This window comes from Coregonus clupeaformis, chromosome 13, assembly GCF_020615455.1.
Source record: "Coregonus clupeaformis isolate EN_2021a chromosome 13, ASM2061545v1, whole genome shotgun sequence".
Taxonomy (NCBI): domain Eukaryota; kingdom Metazoa; phylum Chordata; class Actinopteri; order Salmoniformes; family Salmonidae; genus Coregonus; species Coregonus clupeaformis.
This window is the reverse complement of record NC_059204.1, coordinates 48391677-48415505: the sequence shown is the minus strand read 5'-3', so window position 1 is coordinate 48415505 and position 23829 is coordinate 48391677. Positions and strand designations below refer to the sequence as shown.

General features: G+C 42.0%; 1 protein-coding gene across 2 annotated transcripts in view; it reads right to left on the bottom strand.

Moving 5' to 3' along the window:
* LOC121579670 (collagen alpha-1(XXIII) chain) overlaps positions 1-23829 on the bottom strand; it is a 161905-nt gene that overhangs the window by 13415 nt on the left and 124661 nt on the right. For both annotated transcript variants that reach the window (XM_041894465.2, XM_041894466.2), the window contains 7 exons: positions 9539-9574; positions 9127-9153; positions 6156-6209; positions 6013-6075; positions 5811-5855; positions 5591-5656; positions 5336-5380 (listed from right to left, as the gene is read on the bottom strand). In XM_041894465.2, the coding sequence (XP_041750399.2) occupies positions 5336-5380; positions 5591-5656; positions 5811-5855; positions 6013-6075; positions 6156-6209; positions 9127-9153; positions 9539-9574 (336 nt within the window). The remainder of the gene's footprint in view (positions 1-5335; positions 5381-5590; positions 5657-5810; positions 5856-6012; positions 6076-6155; positions 6210-9126; positions 9154-9538; positions 9575-23829) is intronic.

Below are 23829 nucleotides of genomic sequence, written 5' to 3'. Positions count from 1 at the left end.
GCGCAGCCTTATGATATGCCCCTGGACAAAGCCTTGGTCGTAGGGTACTTCGATTTCTAGGTGCTCAGTTTTGTTCCAGATCACCAACTTGGAGTGCTGAAGCCCTGTGCAGTGCATCCCAATTTGTACCTGCATGTAGTAGCCTTTTGGACCATTGCAGGCAATATGGTAATCTACCCTATCTCCGTTTGCCACAGTTGTGATTTCGCAGTTCTTTGTTGCCAAAAATTCTGCAAGTGACTTGTTTCCCATCACAGGTGATTTGATCTCCAACAGAATGTCGTTGTTTATCACTCCATCGGGAGATGCTGCAAGCCACGGTTCCTTTTCGCACACCACTAAGCCTTTGGTTTCAATGCTGTTGCCCAGAGTTTCCAAATAGTCCCTTGCAAGTTCCTCCCCCTCCGCTCCTTGACGGGTTGCGGCATAGTAGTAGAACCGTGTTCCCAAGCTAGCGTCGACATCGCTGTGTTTACACCGGCAGACGTTGTGCCAACAACTTCCGGCGGAAATTAAATGCATTTGTGTAGAGTTATGGCGCCACCCGGGATACAGCGCGTAAACTTGTCTATATGCCATATCTTTCTAACTGTGCTCTTTCTCAAAAGCTCCCAACATACAACCTATATACTTATTATGGACACAGAATGCTTACATTATTAGTTATCTTGTTATTATTTTGTTGTTAATTGTTATTAGTCCCATCCTTCAGCTCCATTCAACACCTCCCATCTATCTCTTAACACCATCCATATAAGATTTCTATTTGCCATATATATTTCAACTGTACTGTGCTGTTTTACAAAAATTCTGAACCTTTCTATTCTCATTGTTTCTACAGATTGTGAATTAAAAATAAACATTTTTGCTAAAAGTATTATTATATTATTGATAGATTTACTATGACTTTTCAGATCACCCAGTAATGCTATCTGCAATGTTAGCTCCAGGTAAATATTGCAATCCTTTAGCCATTCCTGGACCTGTGTCCAAAAACAAGCTACAAATGGACAGTACCAAAACAAATGATGTAATGATTCTGTCTCTTTGCAGCAAAATCTGCAGAGCTGGGAAGATTGTATCCCCCATATAAATAACATTATATTGGTAGCAAGAATTGTATATAATAATTTAAATGGAAAGATTCTAATTTTTGAATCCGGTGTCGTTTTGCGTATCAGTTCATAAACACAATGCCATGGCATCGGTACGTCAAAAATCTCTTCCCAACTATTTTGCAATCTATATGGGACGGCTGTCAATCCTTTGGTCCTTAAATGAAACTGATATACTTTTTTATTTATCACAGTTTTCTTTAACCAATGTTGTTCTTTAATGCAAGGCCGACAGACAAGTTCCTTACTTTCTCCCCCTTCCACTTTCCTCTTCCATTTTTGCGGTAAGTCTGCAATTATTTGGTTGTAATTTTGGGTAGAGCAGACATTTCCATATGTTTTTGTTAGCTGCATGTGCGACATAACTCCACCAGTCCTACCGATGATATCATTTACGAAGATTATACCTTTTTAAAACATTTTGTCAAAAAAAAAGTGTTTTTGTCAATTAGTATATTTGATTTTAACCACAATATTTGTTGCATTATTTGTTCTGTAGTTTCTGGAGGATTAAATTGAAATTGCAACCAACTTTCTATGGCTTGTTTTAGAAATAGTGATATTTGGGAGATGATTTCCTTTTCAAATAACTGAAAGTGAGTGGTTGTAATCTGAATAAAGGGAAAAAGGCCATTCTTGAACTTTGGGTGAGACAGTCTTACTAATTTGCTAGAGAACCAGTTCGGATTTAAGTATAACTTTTGTATGACTGATGCTTTTAGTGATAGGTCTAATGCTTTAATATTTAATAATTTCTGTCCTCCGAATTCATATTCATTATATAAATAGGCCCGTTTAATTTTGTCTGGCTTGCCGTTCCAAATAAAATGGAATATTTTTTTCTCATATAATTTAAAAAACTGTTCGCTAGGCGTAGGCAAGAACATAAGCAAATAGGTAAACTGGGATAATACTAAAGAGTTAATCAGGGTGATTTTTCAAAAAATTGACAGATATTTACCTTTCCATGGTAGCAAGATCTTATCTATTTTTGCTAACTTTCTATTATAATTTATTGAAGTGAGATAATTTATTTCCTTTGGGATATGTATTCCGAGTATATCCACATCTCCATCAGACCATTTTATTGGTAAACTACATTGTAATGTAAAAATTGTATTTTTTAGTGATCCAATACGTAATATAGTACATTTGTCATAATTTGGTTGTAATCCAGAGAGGTTAGAAAATGTATCTAGATCCTCTATGAGGCTGTGGAGGGATTCTAGTTGTGGATTTAAAAGAAAACATGAATCATCAGCGTACAATGACACCTTTGTTTTTAAGCCCTGGATTTCTAATCCTCCGATAGTATCACTCTCCTTCTTGGTAAAATAGCCATTACACAGCCTGGAGGTGTGTTGGGTCATAGGTTTCAGGACTGGTCATTCAACTGAGACTGCTCTTCTCTGTGTCACGGAGGCTCTCCGCACTGCTAAAGCTAACTCTCTCTCCTCTGCTCTTGTCCTTCTAGACCTGTCTGCTGCCTTTGATACTGTGAACCATCAGATCCTCCTCTCCACCCTCTCCGAGCTGGGCATCTCCGGCGCGGCTCACTCTTGGATTGCGTCCTACCTGACCGGTCGCTCCTACCAAGTGGCGTGGCGAGAAGCTGTCTCCGCACCACGTGCTCTCACCACTGGTGTCCCCCAGGGCTAAGTTTAGGCCCTCTCCTATTCTCGCTATACACCAAGTCACTTGGCTCTGTCATATCCTCACATGGCCTCTCCTATCATTGCTACGCTGACGATACACAACTAATCTTCTCCTTTCCCCCTTCTGATAACCAGGTGGCGAATCGCATCTCTGCATGTCTGGCAGACATATCAGTATGGATGACGGATCACCACCTCAAGCTGAACCTTGGCAAGACGGAGCTGCTCTTCCTCCCGGGGAAGGACTGCCCGTTCCATGATCTCGCCATCACGGTTGACAACTCCGTTGTGTCCTCCTCCCAGAGTGCGAAGAGCCTTGGTGTGACCCTGGACAACACCCTGTCATTCTCCGCTAACATCAAGGCGGTGACCCGATCCTGCAGGTTCATGCTCTACAACATTCGGAGAGTACGACCCTGCCTTACACAGGAAGCGGCACAGGTCCTAATCCAGGCACTTGTCATCTCACGTCTGGATTACTGCAACTCGCTGTTGGCTGGGCTCCCTGCCTGTGCCATTAAACCCCTACAACTCATCCAGAATGCCGCAGCCCGTCTGGTGTTCAACCTTCCCAAGTTCTCTCACGTCACCCCGCTCCTCCGCACACTCCACTGGCTTCCAGTTGAAGCTCGCATCTGTTACAAGACCATGGTGCTTGCCTATGGAGCTGTGAGGGGAACGGCACCTCCGTACCTTCAGGCTCTGATCAGTCCCTACATCCAAACGAGGGCATTGCGTTCATCCACCTCTGGCCTGCTGGCTCCCCTTCCTCTGCGGAAGCATAGTTCCCGCTCAGCCCAGTCAAAACTGTTCGCTGCTCTGGCACCCCAATGGTGGAACAAACTCCCTCACGACGCCAGGACAGCGGAGTCACTCACCACCTTCCGGAGACATTTGAAACCCCACCTCTTTAAGGAATACCTGGGATAGGATAAAGTAATCCTTCTACCAACCCCCCCCCCTAAAAAAAAAAAATAATTGTAAAGTGGTTATCCCACTGGCTATAGGGTGAATGCACCAATTTGTAAGTCGCTCTGGATAAGAGCGTCTGCTAAATGACGTAAATGTAAATGTAAAATGTCATTTTCCTGTTGAAAAACAAATGATAGTCCCACTAAGCGCAAACCAGATGGGATGGTGTATCGCTGCCGAATGCTGTAGTAGCCATGCTGGTTAAGTGTGCCTTGAATTCTAAATAAATCAGAGACAGTGTCACCAGCAAAGCACCCCTACACCATAACACCTCCTCCTCCATGCTTTACGGTGGGAACTACACATGCAGAGATCATCCGTTCACCCACATGCGTCTCACGCAGGTCTCTTCTTATTGGTGTCCTTTAGTAGTGGTTTCTTTGCAGCAATTCGACCATGAAGGCCTGATTCACACAGTCCCTTCTGAACAGTTGATGTTGAGATGTGTCTGTTACTTGAATTCTGTGAAGCATTTATTTGGGCTGCAATTTCTGAGGCTGGTAACTCTAATGAACTTATCCTCTGCTACAGAGGTAACTCTGGGTCTTCCATTCCTGTGGCGGTCCTCATGAGAGCCAATTTCATCATAGCGCTTTGTGGTTTTTGCGACTGCACTTGAAGAAACTTTAAAAGTTCTTGATATTTTCCGGATTGACTGACCTTCATGTCTTAAAGTAATGATGGACCGTTGTTTCTCTTCGCTTATTTGAGCTGTTCTTGACATAATATGGACTTGGTCTTTTACCAAATAGGGCTATCTTCTGTATACCCCCCTACCTTGTCACAACACAAATGATTGGCTCAAACGCATTAAGAAGGAAAGAAATTCCACAAATTAACTTTTAAGAAGGCACACCTGTTAATTGAAATGCATTCCAGGTGACTACCTCATGAAGCTGGTTGAGAGAATGCCAAGAGTGTGCAAAGCTGTCATCAAGGCAAAGGGTGGCTATTTGAAGAATCTCAAATATAAAATATAATTTGATCCGTTGAACACATTTTTGGTTGCTACATGATTCCATATGTGTTATTTCATAAGTTTGATGTCTTCACTATTATTCTACAATTAAAAAAAAAAATTAAAATAAATAAAAACCCTTGAATGAGTAGCTGTGTCCAAACTTTTGACTGGTAGTGTACATTTTGGTCATTTAGCAGACACTCTGATCCAGAACGACTTACAGTCAGATAATATGGGGCGGCGCACAATTGGCCCAGCGTCGTCCAGGGAAGGGGAGGGAATGGCCAGCAGGGCTGTAGCTCAGTTGCATGGCGTTTGCAACGCCAGGGTTGTGGGTTCGCTTCCCACGGGGGGCCAGTATGAAACATTTAATAATGTATGCACTCACTAACTGTAAGCCGCTCTGGATAAGAGCGTCTGCTAAATGACTTAAATGTAAATGTAAAAAAATATAACCGACACACTGTGCATTGCGTATAATATATATAATATATAGGCTACAATGACAAATCTCTCCAGAACAAAATCTCTTCCACAGACAAGGATGGGATTCAAACCCATGCATGCACAGCACAATGGATTAGCAGTCCATCGCCTTAACCACTCAGGCACATCTCAAACACCACTCTCACCTTTGGCCCTTGGCCTCCTGGGGGCCCTGGTGGCCCTGGGGGGCCCTGCAGGAATAATAAAAGGTAGAAAAGTAGAAAATGAAGGTGAGACTTTGTACTGCACAGGGGACTGTTATACATAATGCATACCTAGAAGAATATTATGGTGTGTGATAATTTTAATCATTAATAAAATAGTACTGAATATGTGGGGTTGCAGTACAATGCATAATGTTGTTTCTGATCAACTTTTAAAGGACCCAATTAAGAACTCACCTGAAAGACTTGGCCAAGGCCGATGTTGTCATAGGAGCCAAGAACAGCCTTCTCTCCGGGTAAGCCCTGCAGAGGGAGACAGAGTGAAACACACAGATAGAATGAATGAAGATAAATAAATGTATAATCTTCTTGGAAGATGGGTCTAATGCAGATATTTTTTCATAGACCCACAGTAGATGACTTTAGGTCAAAGAGTGTGATATGAGGAGCCACTCACCACGTCCCCCTGAGGCCCTGTGTCTCCTGTGTCTCCCTTCTCCCCCTGAACGAGAACATAGCTAGAGTGAATACACACAGTGGAACCTCAGCATGCCTGTCATTTCAGTGCATCAGTACATAGTGCCACATGTCTCAGGGCCAAGCCCTGTGAGTTGATACATGGCTGTATATTCACACCATTTACGATTCTTCCTCTTTACCTTCATCCCTGGTAGTCCATCAAGGCCACTCCTGCCCTGGTCACCAGCAGGCCCCTGCTCCCCCTGTCACAGACATGGAGATAGAGTGAGATAGGGAAAGAGAAGGGAGAGAAGGAACAGGAAGGAATAATAATATTTCACACCCTTAGCCCTGGAGGCCCCTGTGGTCCAAGCATGCCATGCTGTCCATCCTCACCCTGCAAGACATCAGATTATTGGAACATGTTAATTTACCTGCAAGACATTAGATTATTGAAAAACATTAATTAACCACAGGTTATATACACTCTTAGAAAAAGGTTTAGATTTGTTCTTAAAGGGGTACAACCGCTTGTCACTGGCGTGGTACCCTGTATGGTCATCCTTTGTACCTTTAGTTATAGGTACATACATGTAATTGTACCCCAGTTCATACCTCAGATAGTACCATCATTACATATAGTCCACAGGTACAAAAGCATGCTTTTTTGCCTTTATAGGGTACCACCACAGTGACAAAGCCATTTGTTCCTTGTAAGTGATAAGTGTACCTCTACAATAGACCACTTTAACTGGTACAACACTTCTATTCACATGTGGCCAAAAATAACTAACTGAAAGCCACAACCCCCACAGTGTGCCTTGCCCTTATTTCACAGTGTGCCTTGCCTTTTCGAGTAAATTGTAGAGTTACCACCCATGACTGTATTTGTTAGTGACAGAGACATGGTTGTTGAATTTTCAGTCCTGTGACCTTCACCAACTGAGTTCCTTGGTGAATGTTACCATTAAAATTAAACTCATTATGACAATACATTACATATCTCATCAGGCTTTATTTTGAGACAAAGTTTTACCCTAATACAGTGGCCTGAAACTCATGGTTTACAAGCCAAATCATGCCTGTAAGTAGCATTGCAAAATTCCAGTACATTTCCCCAAATTCCCAGATATCCTGGTTGAAGGATTCCAGATGCCCTGCTTATTCCCTCCAGTTTCAAGGAATTTTCAAACCAGGATTTCTGGAAAACCTGGGTAATTTGGGAAAGTTACCAGAATTTAGCAACCCTACCTGCAAGTCACATTATGCTGGCTTGCAAAGTGATACGTAATTCCTATTGGAATCCAGCCAGAGTGAGGATATCCAACAGTTGGAATTTTGATTCACCCACAACCTGCATTCATAATAACTTCCAGGGTTAGATACATTGTGAGGAGACTACCTAAGCCATTTAAACTGGGACAACCATTTCAATAATCGGTGCAAAAAATCTAACTAACTGATTGGATTAGTTTAGAAAAATGTATGTTATTTATCTTTGTGTAGCATATGATTAATGAATCAATCAATGTACAGTGGGGGAAAAAAGTATTTAGTCAGCCACCAATTGTGCAAGTTCTCCCACTTAAAAAGATGAGAGAGGCCTGTAATTTTCATCATAGGTACACGTCAACTATGACAGACAAAATGAGATTTTTTTTCTCCAGAAAATCACATTGTAGGATTTTTAATGAATTTATTTGCAAATTATGGTGGAAAATAAGTATTTGGTCAATAACAAAAGTTTCTCAATACTTTGTTATATACCCTTTGTTGGCAATGACACAGGTCAAACGTTTTCTGTAAGTCTTCACAAGGTTTTCACACACTGTTGCTGGTATTTTGGCCCATTCCTCCATGCAGATCTCCTCTAGAGCAGTGATGTTTTTGGGCTGTCGCTGGGCAACACAGACTTTCAACTCCCTCCAAAGATTTTCTATGGGGTGTAGATCTGGAGACTGGCTAGGCCAATCCAGGACCTTGAAATGCTTCTTACGAAGCCACTCCGTCGTTGCCCGGGCGGTGTGTTTGGGATCATTGTCATGCTGAAAGACCCAGCCACGTTTCATCTTCAATGCCCTTGCTGATGGAAGGAGGTTTTCACTCAAAATCTCACGATACATGGCCCCATTCATTCTTTCCTTTGGCCCAGCGTCGTCCAGGGTAGGGGAGGGAATGGCCGGCAGGGATGTAGCTCAGTTGGTAGAGCATGGCGTTTGCAACGCCAGGGTTGTGGGTTCGATTCCCATGGGGGGCCAGTATGAAAAAAAATAAAATAAAAAAAAATGCACTAACTGTAAGTCGCTCTGGATAAGAGCGTCTGCTAAATGACTAAAATGTAAATGTAAATTTCTTCAAACCAAGCTGCTTACCTATTGCAGATTCAGTCTTCCCAGCCTGGTGCAGGTCTACAATTTTGTTTCTGGTGTTCTTTGACAGCTCTTTGGTCTTGGCCATAGTGGAGTTTGGAGTGTGACTGTTTGAGGTTGTGGACAGGTGTCTTTTATACTGATAACAAGTTCAAACAGGTGCCATTAATACAGGTAATGAGTGGAGGACAGAGGAGCCTCTTAAAGAAGAAGTTACAGGTCTGTGAGAGCCAGAAATCTTGCTTGTTTGTAGGTGACCAAATACTTATTTTCCACCATAATTTGCAAATAAATTAATAAAAAATCCTACAATGTGATTTTCTGGATTTATTTTTCTCAATTTGTCTGTCATAGTTGATGTGTACCTATGATGAAAATTACAGGCCTCTCTCATCTTTTTTAAGTGGGAGAACTTGCACAATTGGTGGCTGACTAAATACTTTTTTCCCCCACTGTATATGCAAAAACACATATATTAAAAACAATTGTAAAAAAATCATGATTATGGTACAAATTTGCCTTTTTAGGGTGCCACCCCAGTGATAAAGCCGTTAGTTCCTTTTAGGTGGCAAAAATTGTTCATTGTACCTTATTGGGGGTATTGAGGGTACACAAAATATGTTTGTACTCTGGGAAACAGAAATGTACCATCACACCATACCCCTTTCTTTGAGAGTGAGAGTGTGATGATTGTACCTTTTTATATTCAAAATATTTTATCTTTATCTGCAAAATGTACCCTAAAAGGTACCGAACAGTACCATGTGAGATCATAGTGTGTACCTCTGAAGGTATATTATGTGTACTTCGATCTTTTTGTACCCCAGGGAATAATACAGTAGCCTAACCGTACCCTTATTTCTGAGAGTGTAGGCTACATACATAGTATACATGTATACCGGTATGTGTGGAAGTGTGTCTGCATGAGAAATGTGGATATTTTACCTGTCGTCCAGGAGGACCCATTTGTCCCTGTGTAAAGAGGACACATTATCAGAATGATTTGGGCCATATGCATGGTATTTATATAGCGCTTTTCAAGGACCCAAGTTGCTTTACAATTGTATAAAAGAAAAGCAAGAAACAACTATCTAAAACAATACCAGACTAACCAAAAAGAAAAAGAAACATGAAACAAAGAGTAGGGAATGTATGCACTCACTAACTGTAAGTCACTCTGGATAAGAGCGTCTGCTAAATTGACAAAAAAATAAAATTAAAATAAAAGAGTGGGGCTCAAGGAAAGTGAATACTGTGATGTGATGTGTGAGTATGTGTGTGTGTGGGAGAGAGAGTGTTGGTGTGTGTGCACCTTATTATATCAGAAATACAAAATAATCTTTGAAACATAGGCTACCTCTAATCCATCAGTTCCATCTCGACCAGGTGGACCCTGTGAAGGAAACCTCAAGTTTAATAAAACATCAACAAGTAAAGATGGACCAAATTGAAGAGCGGGGCAATTCAATTGCAAAAATCAAATCAAATGTTATTTGTCACATGCGCTGAATTCAACAGGTGTACCATGACTGGTACTGTATATATATATATTTTTAAATAACACAATAAAATAACAATAACGAGGCTCTATACAGGGGGTACCAGTACCGAGTCAATGTGCGGGGGTACAGGTTAGTCGAGGTAATTTGTACATGTGGGTAGGGGTAAAGTGACTATGCATAAATAATAAACAGCGAGTAGCAGCAGTTTAAAAACAAAGGGAGGGGGAGGTGTCAATGTAAATAGTCCGGGTGGCCATTTGATTAATTGTTCAGCAGTCTTATGGCTTGTTAAGGAGCCTTTTGGTCCTAGACATGGCGCTCCGGTACCGCTTGCCATGCGGGAGCAGAGAGAACAGTCTATGACTTGAGTGACTGGAGTCTTTGACAATTTTTTGGGGCCTTCCTCTGACACCGCCTAGTATATAGGTCCTGGATGGCAGGAAGCTTGGGCCGTGATGTACTGGGCCGTACGCATTATCCTCTGTAGCGCCTTACGGTCAGATGCCGAGCAGTTGCAATTCCAGGTGGTGATGCAAACGGTCAGGATGCTCTCGATGGTGCAGCTGTAGAACTTTTTGAGGATCTGGGGACCCATGCCAAATCAGTCTCCTGAGGGGGAAAAGGTGTTGTCGTGCCCTCTTCACGACTGTCTTGGTGTGTTTGGACCATGATAGTTTGTTGGTGATGTGGACACCAATGAACTTGAAACCCTCGACCTGCTCCACTACAGCCCCGTTGATGTTAAGGGGGCCTGTTCGGCCCGCCTTTTCCTGTAGTCCACGATCAGCTCCATTGTCTTACTCACATTGAGGGAGAGGTTGTTGTCCTGGCACCACACTGCCAGATCTCTGACCTCTTCCCTATAGGCTGTCTCATCGTTGTCGGTGATCAGGCCTACCACTGTTGTGTCATCAGCAAACTTAATGATGGTGTTGGAGTCGTGTTTGGCCACGCAGTCGTGGGTGAACGGGGAGTACAGGAGGGGACTTCAAAGGGTTTCCCTTTGTAGTGCGTAATAGTTTTCAAGCCCTGTCACATCCGAAGAGCATCAAAGCCGGTGTAGTAGGATTCAATCTTAATCCTGTATTGACAATTTGCCTGTTTGATGGTTCGTCTGAGGGCGTAGCGGGATTTTTTATAAGCCTCCGGATTAGTGTCCCGCTCCTTGAAAGCGGCAGCACTAGCCTTTAGCTCGATGCGGATGTTGCCTGAAATCCATGGTTTCTGGTTGGGATATGTACGTACGGTCACTTTGGGGACAACGTCGTCGATGCACTTATTGTTGAAGCCGGTGACTAAGGTGGTATACTCCTCAATGTCATTGGATGAATCCCGGAACATATTCTAGTCTGTCCTAGCAAAACAGTCCTGTAGCGTAGCATCCGCGTCATCTAACCACTTCTGTATTGAGCGAATCACTGGTACTTCCTGCTTTAGTTTTTGCTTGTAAGCAGGAATCAGGAGGATAGAATTATGGTCAGATTTGCCAAATGGATGGAGAGGGAAAGCTTTGTATGCGTCTCCGTGTGTGGAGTAAAGTACACATGCTGGTAGAAATGAGGTAAAATTGATTTAAGTTTGCCTGCATTAAAGTCCCCACCCACTAGGAGCGCCGCTTCTGGATGAGCATTTTCTTGTTTGCTTATGGCCTTATACAGCTCGTTGAGTGCGGTCTTAGTGCCAGCATCGGTTTGTGGTGGTAAATAGACAGCTACGAATAATATAGATGAGAACTCTCTTGGTAGATAGTGTGGTCTACAGCTAATCATGAGGTACTCTACCTCAGGCGAGTTTGGTGGAAAAATTACAAGATTATGTTTAATACTGTTTTATGCAATAGAATAGGGTTCTTAGGAACTCTCTCTTCTGTGTCTGTGTGAACTGAGAGGAGCCTCTGAAGCTGGGCCTGGCAATTGATTTAAGGATGGCTAGGTGATAAAACCAACAGCCACATTCCATTTCATGATTAATGGTGTGTGAGGGAGATGTCTCTGGTCTGACTGAGCCTGCATTTTCATAGACTGAATTGGTGTTTGTGTAATGTAAGGTACCAGGGAGAGATGGCTCGGGTATGGATAATGTTGATAAGAACCTTGTCTTGGGGGCCAAACCCTGGTTTCCATACAATGAGAACAGTCTTCACCGCAGATACTGTCTGCTGTGAATTATTCATTTATTTCATACAAATCCTAACCTTTTGACTCATTCCACACATCTGCTGTTTGTCATGTAGACTGAGAAGGTGTATATTCACTATAAAATATATTTGTATTGTCTGTATGTCAGAGCTCTCAACCCAACAGTCTCACTTACTACCTTATTAATACGTTTTGAATAAAGTAATATCCTGATTAGTGATTGACCTTGTCTCTCCTCATTATTGATTAGAATTTCCACGACATGAGCAATACCTCGAGACTGCTTTAATATTAGACATTGCGCACCATCTGTTACTGACAAATAGACACACACACACCCCCCTTGTCTTACCAGACGTAGCTTCTCTGTCCTGCCGAAAACCCAGCCAGCTCTATATTATCCATGTCGTTGTTCAGCCACGACTCGTGAAATTACAGTTTTTCATGTCCCGTTGGTAGGATAGTCTTAATCGTAGATCGTCCATTTTGTTTTCCATTGATTGCACGTTGGCCAATAGAACGGATGGTAGTGGAGGTTTACTCACTCGCCTACGAATTCTCAAAAGGCAGCCCGACCTCCGCCCCCTTTTTCTCCATCTTTTCTTCACGCAAATGACAGGGATTTGGGCCTGGTCTCGAGAAAGCAGTATATCCTTCGCGTCAGACTCGTTAAAGAACAAATCTTTGTCCAGTTCGAGGTGAGTAATCGCTGTTCTAATGTCCAGAAGCTCTTTTCGGTCATAAGAGATGGTAGCAGCAACATCATGTACAAAATAAGTTACAAACAACACATAACAACTAACAAAATAGCACAGTTGGTTAGGAGCCCGTAAAACGGCATCCAACCTCTCCGGCGCCATTCTTTATCATCCACTAGATGGCATTATTTATACAAATACAACAAAAGTGTTAGGTACTCTAGTAAATGAGTGAAGTGTTTCTGTTGCATCTACTGAGATGGTATTTTTGCTAATTAGAACGATATACATTTATAGAGCAACACAACAAAATGCAAAGCAAAACAATAATAGCAATTTTTTCCAGCTCTAGTGAGATAAAATTAATCACCAGGGGCGCAACTTTGGTTTTAGACATGTCCCCAGTGAATGTTGCTCCCCTGTTAATCACTCTCCTTTAACAAGGAGGTCTAAAGGTAAAATATACACTGATTGTACAAAACATTAAGGACACCTGCTCTTTCCATGACATAGACTGACCAGGTCAATCCAGGTGAAAGCTATGATCCCTTATTGATGTCACTTGTTAAATCCACTTCAATCCCTGTAGATGAAGGGGAGGAGACAGGTTAAAGAAGGATTTCCAAGCCTTTAGAGGAGACATGGACAAAAGATGTATGTGCCTTTGAATGGTGTATGATAGTAGGTGCCAGGCGCACTGGTTTGTGTCAAGAACTGCAACACTGCTGGGTTTTTCACGCTCAACAGTTTCCCATTTGTATCAAGAAAGGTCCACCACCCAAAGGACATCCAGCCAACTTGACACAACTGTGGAAAGCATTCAAGTCAACATGGGCCAGCATCCCTGTGGAGCGCTTTCAACACCTTGTACAGTCCATGCCCCAACGAATTGAGACTGTTCTGAGGGCGGGTGCAACTCAATATTAGGAAGGTGTCCTTAATGTTTTGTACACAAAACTACATATTTTGACACAAAACTAGTTACCAGGACAACTGTCTGTCCTGTCTTGCCTTCACCACCACATGTGCGGAGAAGATGACAAGACATGGCAGACCCACCACCGGTTGCTCTCCTCTAGCTCCTAACGAGGTGGTTTCAGTAAGCTAAGATAAACATAATTAGAGAGACAACAACAGGAAATGGCCTCGCTGCTTGTTGATCTAGAAACATCTGCTGGCAATATGGAGAGCGATGTGATTGACCTCATCTCAGAGCTGTCCTGGCTGGAATGAATCAGATTCTCTTTCATTCAGTAGGAAAGCTAGACAAAGAGAGTGAAAGGAAATGAATGGTTGGCTTTGTGTACTGAACTATTCTGCATTTCACTGATTAACGATGTTCGAGTTCCTTTCTATCCGCCTGAACCACCAGAAAAGGCCAACTGAGCTGAGGATCCTTTATTTATCTCTCCTACCACCATATGCTGATCCATGCTGGTTTATGCTGGTCCATGCTGGTCAGTGCTAGTCTGATGCTGGTCAAGCTGGTCTGACCAGCATGGTCTAACTGGTTCTGCTGGCCAACCAGCATGGTCTAGCTGGTTATGCTGGCAGACCAGCATGATCTAGCTGGTCAGGGTGGTCTGACCAGCATGGTCTAGCTGGTTATGCTGGCATGCCAGCCTTCTTTGTGTGTTCACTGGTGACCAGCCTTCGCTGTATTTGGACACACATTCAAGTCACATTATGCTGGCTTGCAAAGTGATGTTTAAATCCTATTGGAATCCAGCCAGAGTGGATTCCCACAATCTGTATTCAGAATTACCGCCAGGGTTAGAAAGATGAATTATAATAATATAATAATATGCCATTTAGCAGACGCTTTTATCCAAAGCGACTTACAGTCATGCGTGCATACATTTTTTGTGTATGTGTGGTCCCGGGGATCGAACCCACTACCTTGGCGTTACAAGCGCCGCGCTCTACCAGCTGAGCTACAGAGGACCATTAATGAATGAATGAATGAGACTACCTAAACCATCTAAACTGTAACAACCATTTCAGTAACGGGTGAAATAAGTCCAACTAACAGATTGGATTAGTTATAAAAATTTATGTTATTTATCTTTGCATAGCATAAGATACATTAATTGACTAATTAATCAATCAACACTTGTGTACAGCACACCCCCGCAGCCCACGCAAGGCGGGGGGCCCACAGGGTCTTTTCTCTCAGCCTCATGGCAAAATAATAATAAGATAAATAATATGCCATTTAGCAGACGCTTTTATCCAAAGCGACTTACAGTCATGCGTGCATAATTTTTTTTTTTTTTGTGTATGGGTGGTCCCGGGGTTCGAACCCACTACCTTGGCGTTACAAGCGCCGTGCTCTACCAGCTGAGCTACAGAGGACTGTATAGAATAGCAGGTAATTAGCTTTTAAAATGTGAAATTCTCCCAGCCTCATTGCAAAATGTGTAGAATAGCATGAGATTAGCTATGAAACTGCAAATGTTTCTCTCTGCCCAATGGCAATATGTGTAGAATTGCAGGAAATTAGCTTTAATACGGCAACATTTTCTCTCAGCCTCATGGCAAAATGTGTTGAATAGTATGAGATTAGCTATACCTTGCTCAGACCTTGCAGGAGGGCCCGCGAATCTGTGGTATGCCACTGTCAATCAATGTACATGCAAAAACACAGATATTATAAGAAACAATTCTAAAAATCTAACTGCAGTAGAGCATGCTGGGAAATATGATAATGACATGCGTGGTTTTGCAGACCATCAAAATACGCTTGGGAGTCCACCTCACTTGGGATTTGAACACACAACCTCTCGGTCACTGGCGTAGCACATACTCCCTCCCCCACAGCTACTGTACCATATGAATATGTGACGCACAAAAAATGTATGGTCACAGTTTTGTATTGATTTAATGTGTTTTAGATTTTTAAGAAATTGTTTTATTATATGTGAGCCATAACTTGTATTACTTTGATTTCATTATTGGAATCCTCCAGGTTTATGCATTAATATGCCCTGAAAGGTATTGGTACCACTAGGTGGAGCCAACAGAACTGTTGTTTGGTGGCCTTTACACTGGTGATCATGACCTCACTTCCTCATTCTATTGACAGAACTTTTTCTGAAACCAGTACATTTTCTCGTCTCATAATTTCTCCTGTTTTACAGGTTTGTAATGTGTAACTATACAAAATATACCTTGAAACAGTAAGATAACAACATGTTTCACTAACTATTTCATGGGTTGTGTGACATTTAAAGTGTATTTGTTAAGTTGTTTTTGTCCAAGCTAGAAAATGCTAAGTCTCCCCATTATAGGATTTAACATGGAATAAAATCAAATTGGTACAGGTTCAGCCCCTGGTTCGACCGTGATCTGGCAGAGTTACGGAACCTCAAGAAAAGCTTATGACACAAATACTCTGACTAGCTGTCTTTCAGGCAAATGAGAAATAAGTGCACTCAGGCTATCCGGAAGGCCAAAGTTAGTTACTTTAAGGAGCAGTTCTCTCTCTGTAGGTCTAATCCCAAGAAGTTCTGGAAAACTGTGAAAGACCTGGAGAATAAACCCTCCTCCTCACAGCTGCCCATGTCCCTTAATGTTGATGATGTGGTTGTTATGGTTGTGTATGGCTGAGCTCTTTAATCACCACTTCATTAAGTCAGGATTCCTATTTGACACAGCCACGCCTCCTTGCCCGCCCAACACTTCCTTATCTCCCAGCCCTTCTAACATGCTAACCACACCGCCTGTGTTGCGCACGCGAGCTTTGCAAAATAAATGTACACATACATGTTATTCAATCATTTCATCCCTACTGCTCGCGCGCGTCAACGAGCGTCTGCATAGCCAGGCTCTAAAATATAACTTTGTTCTATTTTTGACGCTTGATGCACTGCAAGTCCCGCCTCTCCCATCTCCTCATTGATTTTTAGGAGCATATACCCACGTGGGTGATTGAAAGCTGAACTGAGGTCCACACTCCAGTCCAGTTGGTGGTGGTAATGCACCTTAAAGTTGGTTGCCAACTGCCATATAAAGTCCACAGAAGAAGAAGAAGGAGAGATTACTAGAAACTAACTAGGTTTCCCCTTTAATATGTGGATTAATTGTCAGAGTAGAGAACACACAATTTTGTGTGACTCAGAATGGGTCAAAATTCTACAAAGATCCAGGAAAAAAAGGACCTTGTGCATTTCAGGTAAAATAACCACCAAATGTTTATATCCCAGCACAAATTAGCTAGCAACAGCAAGCTAGCTAGCTAAATGTTCATGAATGTTTCACATGTTTCAACCTGTCCCCAAATTGATATAGTTGGTTCAGAGTTCGTTTTGATATTTCAACCTGCGTGTCCTGTTCGCAGCTGGTGTGGATGGACAGAATCAACATGCGCGCGATGGCGCAAGAGCGTGCCGGTCTAGTCAGCATGTAAAGCAACTAGCCCTGATGCCCCTCCCTCTTTTTCCCCTGCCCCGCTACACAGCTTCTCCCTGAGTCTAAGGTGCTAAAGGAGCTCCTTAAATTTGACCCCCAAAAAACATCTGGGTCAGATGGTTTAGATCCTTTCTTCTTTAAGGTTGCAGCCCCTATCATCGCCAAGCCTATCTCTGACATTTTTAACCTGTCTCTCCTCTCTGGGGAGGTTCCCATTGTTTGGAAGGCAGCCATGGTGCATCCTTTATTTAACGGGGGAGATCAAGCTGATCCTAACTGTTATAGGCCAATTTATATCTTGCCCTGTTAATCAAAAGAGCTGGAAAAACGTGTCAATAATCAACTTACTGGCTTTCTTGATGTCTATAGTATTCTCTCTGATATGCAATCTGGTTTCCACTCAAGTTATGGATGTGTCACTTAAAGGTCCTAAATGATTTCACTACTGCCCTTAATACTAAGCAATGTTGTGATGCTATTTTTATTGACTTGGCCAAAGCTTTTTATACGATAGATCATTCCATTCTTGTGGGTCGGCTAAGGAGTATTGGTGTCTCTGAGGGGTCTTTGGCCTGGTTTGCTAACTACCTACAGTACCAGTCAAACGTTTGGACACACCTACTCATTCAAGGGTTTTTCTTTATTTGTACTATTTTCTACATTGTAGAATAATAGTGAAGACATCAAAACTATGAAATAATACATATGGAATCAGGTAGTAACCAAAAAAGTGTTAAAGAAATCAAAATATATTTGAGATTTGAGATTCTTCAAATCTTCCTTTGCCTTGATGACAGCTTTGCACACGCTTGGCATTCTCTCAACCAGCTTCACCTGGAATGCTTTTCCAACAGTCTTGAAGGTGTTCCCACATATGCTGAGCACTTGTTGGCTGCTTTTCCTTCACTCTGCCGTCCGACTCATCCCAAACCATCTCAATTGGGTTGAGGTCGGGGGATTGTGGATGCCAGGTCATCTGATGCTGCACTCCATCACTCTGAATGCTGTGGTAGCCATGCTTGTTAAGTATACCTTGAATTCTAAATAAATCAGAGACAGTGTCACCAGCAAAGCACTCCCACACCATAACACCTCCTCCTCCATGCTTTACGGTGGGAACTACACATGCAGAGATCATCCGTTCACCCACACTGCGTCTCACAAAGACACGGCGGTTGGAGAAAGAAAATCTCAAATTTGGACTTGTCCATTGCTCATGTTTGTTGGCCCAAGCAGGTCTCTTCTTATTATTGATGTCCTTTACTACTGGTTTTTTTGCAGCAATTCGACCATGAAGGCCTGATTCACACAGTCCCCTCTGAGCAGTTGATGTTGAGATGTGTCTGTGACTTGAACTCTGTGAAGCATTTATTTGGGCTGCAATTTCTGAGGCTGGTAACAATAATGAACTTATCCTCTGCTGCAGAGGTAACTCTGGGTCTTCCATTCCTGTGGTGGTCCACATGAGAGCCAGTTTAATCATGCACTTTTTTGCGACTGCAGTTGAAGAAACGTTCAAAGTTTTTGAAATGTTCTGGATTGACTGACCTTCATGTCTTAAAGTAGTGGACTGTCGTTTCTCTTTGCTTATTTGAGCTGTTCTTGCCATATTATGGACTTGGTCTTTTACCAACTAGGGCTATCTTCTGTATACCCCCTCTACCTTGTCACAACACAACTGATTGGCTCAAACGCATTAAGAAGGAAATAAATTCCACAAATTAACATTTAATAAGGCACACCTGTTAATTGAAATGCATTCCAGGTGACTACCTCATGAAGCTGTTTGAGTGAATGCCAAGAGTGTGCAAAGCTGTCATCAAGGCAAAGGGTGGCTATTTGAAGAATCTCAAATATAAAATATATTTTGATTTGTTTAACCCTTTTTTGGTTACTACATGATTCCATATGTGTTATTTCATAGTTTTGATGTCTTCACTGTTTCACATTCTACAATGTAAAATAAAGAAAAACCCTTGAATGAGTAGGTGTGTCCAAACTTTTGACTGGTAGTGTATCTCAAAGAGTGCTATGTGTAAAGTCAGAACATCTGCTGTGTCAGCCACTGCCTGTCACCAAGATAGTACCCCAAGGCTCGATCCTAGGCCCCACGCTCTTCTCAATTTACATCAACACCATAGCTCAGGCAGTAGGAAGCTCTGTCATCCATTTACAGTGCATTCGGAAAGTATCCAGACCCATCACCTTTTCCACATTTTGTTACGTTACTGCCTTATTCCAAAATGGATTAAATTACACATTTTCCCAATCAGTCTACACACAATAACCCATAATGACAAAGCGAAAACAGGTTTTTAGACATTTTTGCAAATGTATTAAAAAATAACTGATACCTTATTTACATAAGTATTCAGACCATTTGCTATGGGACTCGAAATTGAGCTCAGGTGCATCCTGTTTCCATTGATCATCCTTGAGATGTTTCTGCAACTTGTCTATATACAGTGCCTTCGGAAAGTATTCAGACTCCTTGCCTTTTCCACATTTTGTTACGTTACAGCCTTATTCTAAAATTGATTAAATTGTTTTTTTCCCTCATCAATTTACACACAATACCCCATAAAGACAAAGCAAAAACAGGTTTTCAGTGCCTTTACTCAGTACATTGTTGAAGCACCTTTGGCAGCTATTACAGCATCAAGTCTTCTTTCTTGGGTATGACGCTACCTGTATTTAGGGAGTTTCTCCCATTCTTCTCTGCAGATCCTCTCAAGCTCTGTCAGGTTGGATGGGGAGCGTTGCTGTACAGCTATTTTCAGGTCTCTCCAGAGATGTTCAATCGGGTTCGAGTCCGGGCTCTGGCTGGGCCACTCAAGGACATTCAGAGACTTGTCCCGAAGCCACTCCTGCGTTGTCTTGGCTGTGTGCTTAAGGGTTGTTGTCCTGTTGGAAGGTGAACCTTTGCCTCAGTCTGAGGTCCTGAGCGCTCTGTATTTTGCTCCGTTAATCTTTCCCTCGATCCTGACTAGTCTCCCAGTCCCTGCCACTGAAAAATATCCCCACAGCATGATGCTGCCACCAACATGCTTCACCGTAGGGATGGTGCCAGGTTTCCTCCAGACATGACACCTGGTATTCAGGCCAAAGAGTTCAATCTTGGTTTCATCAGACCAGAGAATCTTGTTTCTCATGGTCTGATAGTCTTTAGGTGCCTTTTGGCAAACTCCAAGCAGGCTGTCATGTGCCTTTTACTGAGGAGTGGCTTCCGTCTGGCCACTCTACCATAAAGGCCTGATTGGTGGAGTTCTTCAGAGATGGTTGTCCTTCTGGAAGGTTCTCCCATCTCCACAGAGCAACTCCAGAGCTCTGTCAGAGTGACCATCGGGTTCTTGGTCACCTCCCAGACCAAGGCCCTTCTCCCCCGATTGCTCAGTTTGACCGGGCGGCCAGCTCTACGAAGATTCTTGGTGGTTCCAAACTTCTTCCATTTAAGAAAGATGGAGGCCACTGTGTTCTTGGGGACCTTCAATGCTGCAGAAATGTTTTGGCACCCTTCCACGGATCTGTGCCTCGACACAATCCTGTCTACGGACAATTCCTTCAACCTCATGGCTTGGTTTTGCTCAGACATGCACTATCAACTGTGGGACCTTATATAGACAGGTATGTGCCCTTCCAAATCATGTCCAATCAATTGAATTTACCACAAGATGCACCTGAGCTTAATTTCGAGTCTCATAGCAAAGGGTCTGAATACTTATTTTAATAATGTATTTCAGTTTTTTAGGTTTAATACATTTCAAAAAAATTGTAAAAACCTGTTTTTGCTTTGTCATTATGGGTTAATGTGTTTCGATTGCTGAGGATTTCTTTATTTAATCAATCTTATAATAAGGCTGTAACGTAACAATGCGGAAAAAGTCAAGGGGTCTGAATATTTTCCAGTTGTACAGTGCATGTCATAGCAAAAACCAAGCCATGAGGTCGAAGGAATTGTCTGTAGAGCTCAGAGACAGGATTGTGTCGAGCATGGTGAAGCATGGTGGTGGCAGTATCATGCTGTGGGGATGTTTTTCAGCGGCAGGGACTGGGAGACTAGTCAGGATCGAGGGTAAGATTAACGGAGCAAAGTACAGAGAGATCCTTGATGAAAACCTGCTCCAGAGCGCTCAGGACCTCAGACTGCGGCAAAGGTTCACCTTCCAACAGGACAACAACCCTAAGCACACAGCCAAGACAACGCAGGAGTGGCTTCGGGACAAATCTCTGAATGTCCTTGAGTGGCCCAGCCAGAGCCCGGACATGAACCTGATCTAACATCTCTGGAGAGACCTGAAAATAGCTGTGCAGCGACACTCCCCATCCAACCTGACAGAGCTTGAGAGGATCTGCAGAAAATAATGAGAGAAACTCCCCAAATAGAGGTGTGCCAAGCCTGTAGCGTCATACCCCAGAAGACTCATGGCTTTAATCACTTCCAAAGTACTGAGTAAAGGGTCTGAATACTTACGTAAATGTGATATCAGTATTTTATTTTTAATAAGTTTGCAAAAATGTATAAAAACCTGTTTTTGCTTCGTCATTATGGGGTATTGTGTGTAGATTTATGTGGAAAACCCCCAATGTAATCCATTTTAGAATAAGGCTGTAACGTAACAAAATGTGGAAAAGGTCAAGGAATCTGAATTCTTTCCGAATGCACTGTATATGCAGATGATACATGGTTCAAAAGTTCGCTAGCTAGCGTCATGCTAAGCGCTAGTTTAGCACTAGCTATATGCTACCTGTGTGAAGCTAGCCACAATAAGGATTAGCCACACTGGTGGAATTTGCATTTCGCCTTCAAAATAAAAGTTGAAAGTGATTCAAACTGATACAAATTGTGGAATCATGCCATATTTGCTCTATATAATGCTGAACAAGTTCAGAATGTTGTTATTTAAATTCCACAAAAGACAATAATTAGTTAATTTGTCAACAAACAATAAAGTACAAATCTGTTGAAATCGCGCCGTGGATATATTAGACTTTAGAATTGCATTGGGGGAGACTTATATGCACTTTACAGACGTACCTATAGTTCTTGGGTCCATGAATTGGGGTATCAGCCTACTCGGTGACACCCACAGAACAGTGAAGAGTGTTCAAAAATATTAGCGTCGTAGGACTTATTGCGGGACTCTGAAACCGGTGTGAAATGAGCCACATTAAGCTCACCAGTCAACCTACTATGTACAGAACATTCATATTGCAATGTACAGCCTTACCCCATTTTGTGTACCCAAGATCCATCGGTATCAGCCTACTCTGTGTAAACTCTTCAGTATTGTAATCTGTGGGTTTCACTAAATTTAGCATTGTAGCTAATATTTATGGACCAAGAGCCATAAGTAAGGCTGTACATTGCAATATGAATGTCAATACACACAATAGGCTGTATAGTGAGGCGATTTCCCACAGTTAAAGTTCCCTTATATGAGCTAGGACGCTAATATTTGTGTAAACTCTTTAGAAGTGTAATCTGTGCATGTAGGTGGATACCCCCATTTCATGGACCCAAGGTCCATAGATAAGGCTGTACAGTGCATTTAAGTATGCTCCCAATGCAATTCTAAAGTCTAATACAGCAACAGTGGGATTTCAACAGATTTTTATTTATTTGTCAAATTAACTAATTATTGTCTTATGTTGAATTTATATAACAACATTTCGACCTTGTTTAGCATTATCTAGTCCAAATATGTCATGATTCCAATATTTGTATCAGTTTCAATCACTTTCAATGGGGGACTTTTATTTTGAAGGCAAAACGAAAATTCCACTTGTGGCTAATCATTATTGTCACTAGCTTCACACAGGTCTATATGCTTAGCTGTTAATGTATAAATGTATTTTACTGTTAGCAGGGCTAGTGGGGGTCATTGTGGTCGATCGTGAAGCATTGGGTAACATTTATGTTTACATTACTACAGTGGGTAACCTGTTGAGATGTGTTGGAAAAACATACATACAAGATAGCATACCCTTTGTAAGTGAATAGCCATTATTTTTGGTACAGATACTAATTCATTGAATAGCAATAGCTATATGTACTGTTAAAGAGACTGAACATAGGATATGCAAGTATGTGAATTTATATTTTTCTACAAAGCAATGTAGAAAAACCAGATAATTGACCCTTGACACATATGTTTATGAAATTCTATTGAGAGATCTTTTCCTGAAACTTTCTCTTGTCTCATCATTTCTCCAGTTTTACAGGAAACATTATCTGTTTTCCTGGTCTCAATCCTGGGAACAAACATGTCATAAGCCATTATATATTTTTTTAGTATTATTACTGAAAATTAGCTCTAAAAGAGCACATTTTCTCTCTGCCCCATACCATGGGGTGGGTCCTCTGTAGCTCAGCTGGTAGAGCACGGCGCTTGTAATGCCAAGGTAGTGGGTTCGATCCCCGGGACCACCCATACGCAAAAATGTATGCACGCATGACTGTAAGTCGCTTTGGATAGAAGCGTCTGCTAAATGGCATTTTATTATTATGTTGTTATGATAGTGTTATCTGGTTTAGGCCTGGCTAATGCTACCACACGTTCATGGATGTTACCCTGAACATATTGTGTAGACCTGTTCTGGATTTATGGTATTTTTTTTGTGCATTTTTAATAATTAATTTTTTCTATGGCTATTGTATTTGAATGCTCTAGTCAGTTATGGTTAAGTGGCTTTACACATGCTGGAACTGCTCAGATGAAACCTATCTCCTGGATGAAACAATTGATCAGCCACTCTCCCCCATCGTCACCTACAGGTACTCCTGGCTGGTTGAGTTAGTGCTGTATAGCCTATTTGAGCCAATGCAAACACAACACTATTTAGGATATCTAGTTTATTCGGTATACTGACTTGCTTTTGAAAGAAATCCTGAACATGCTG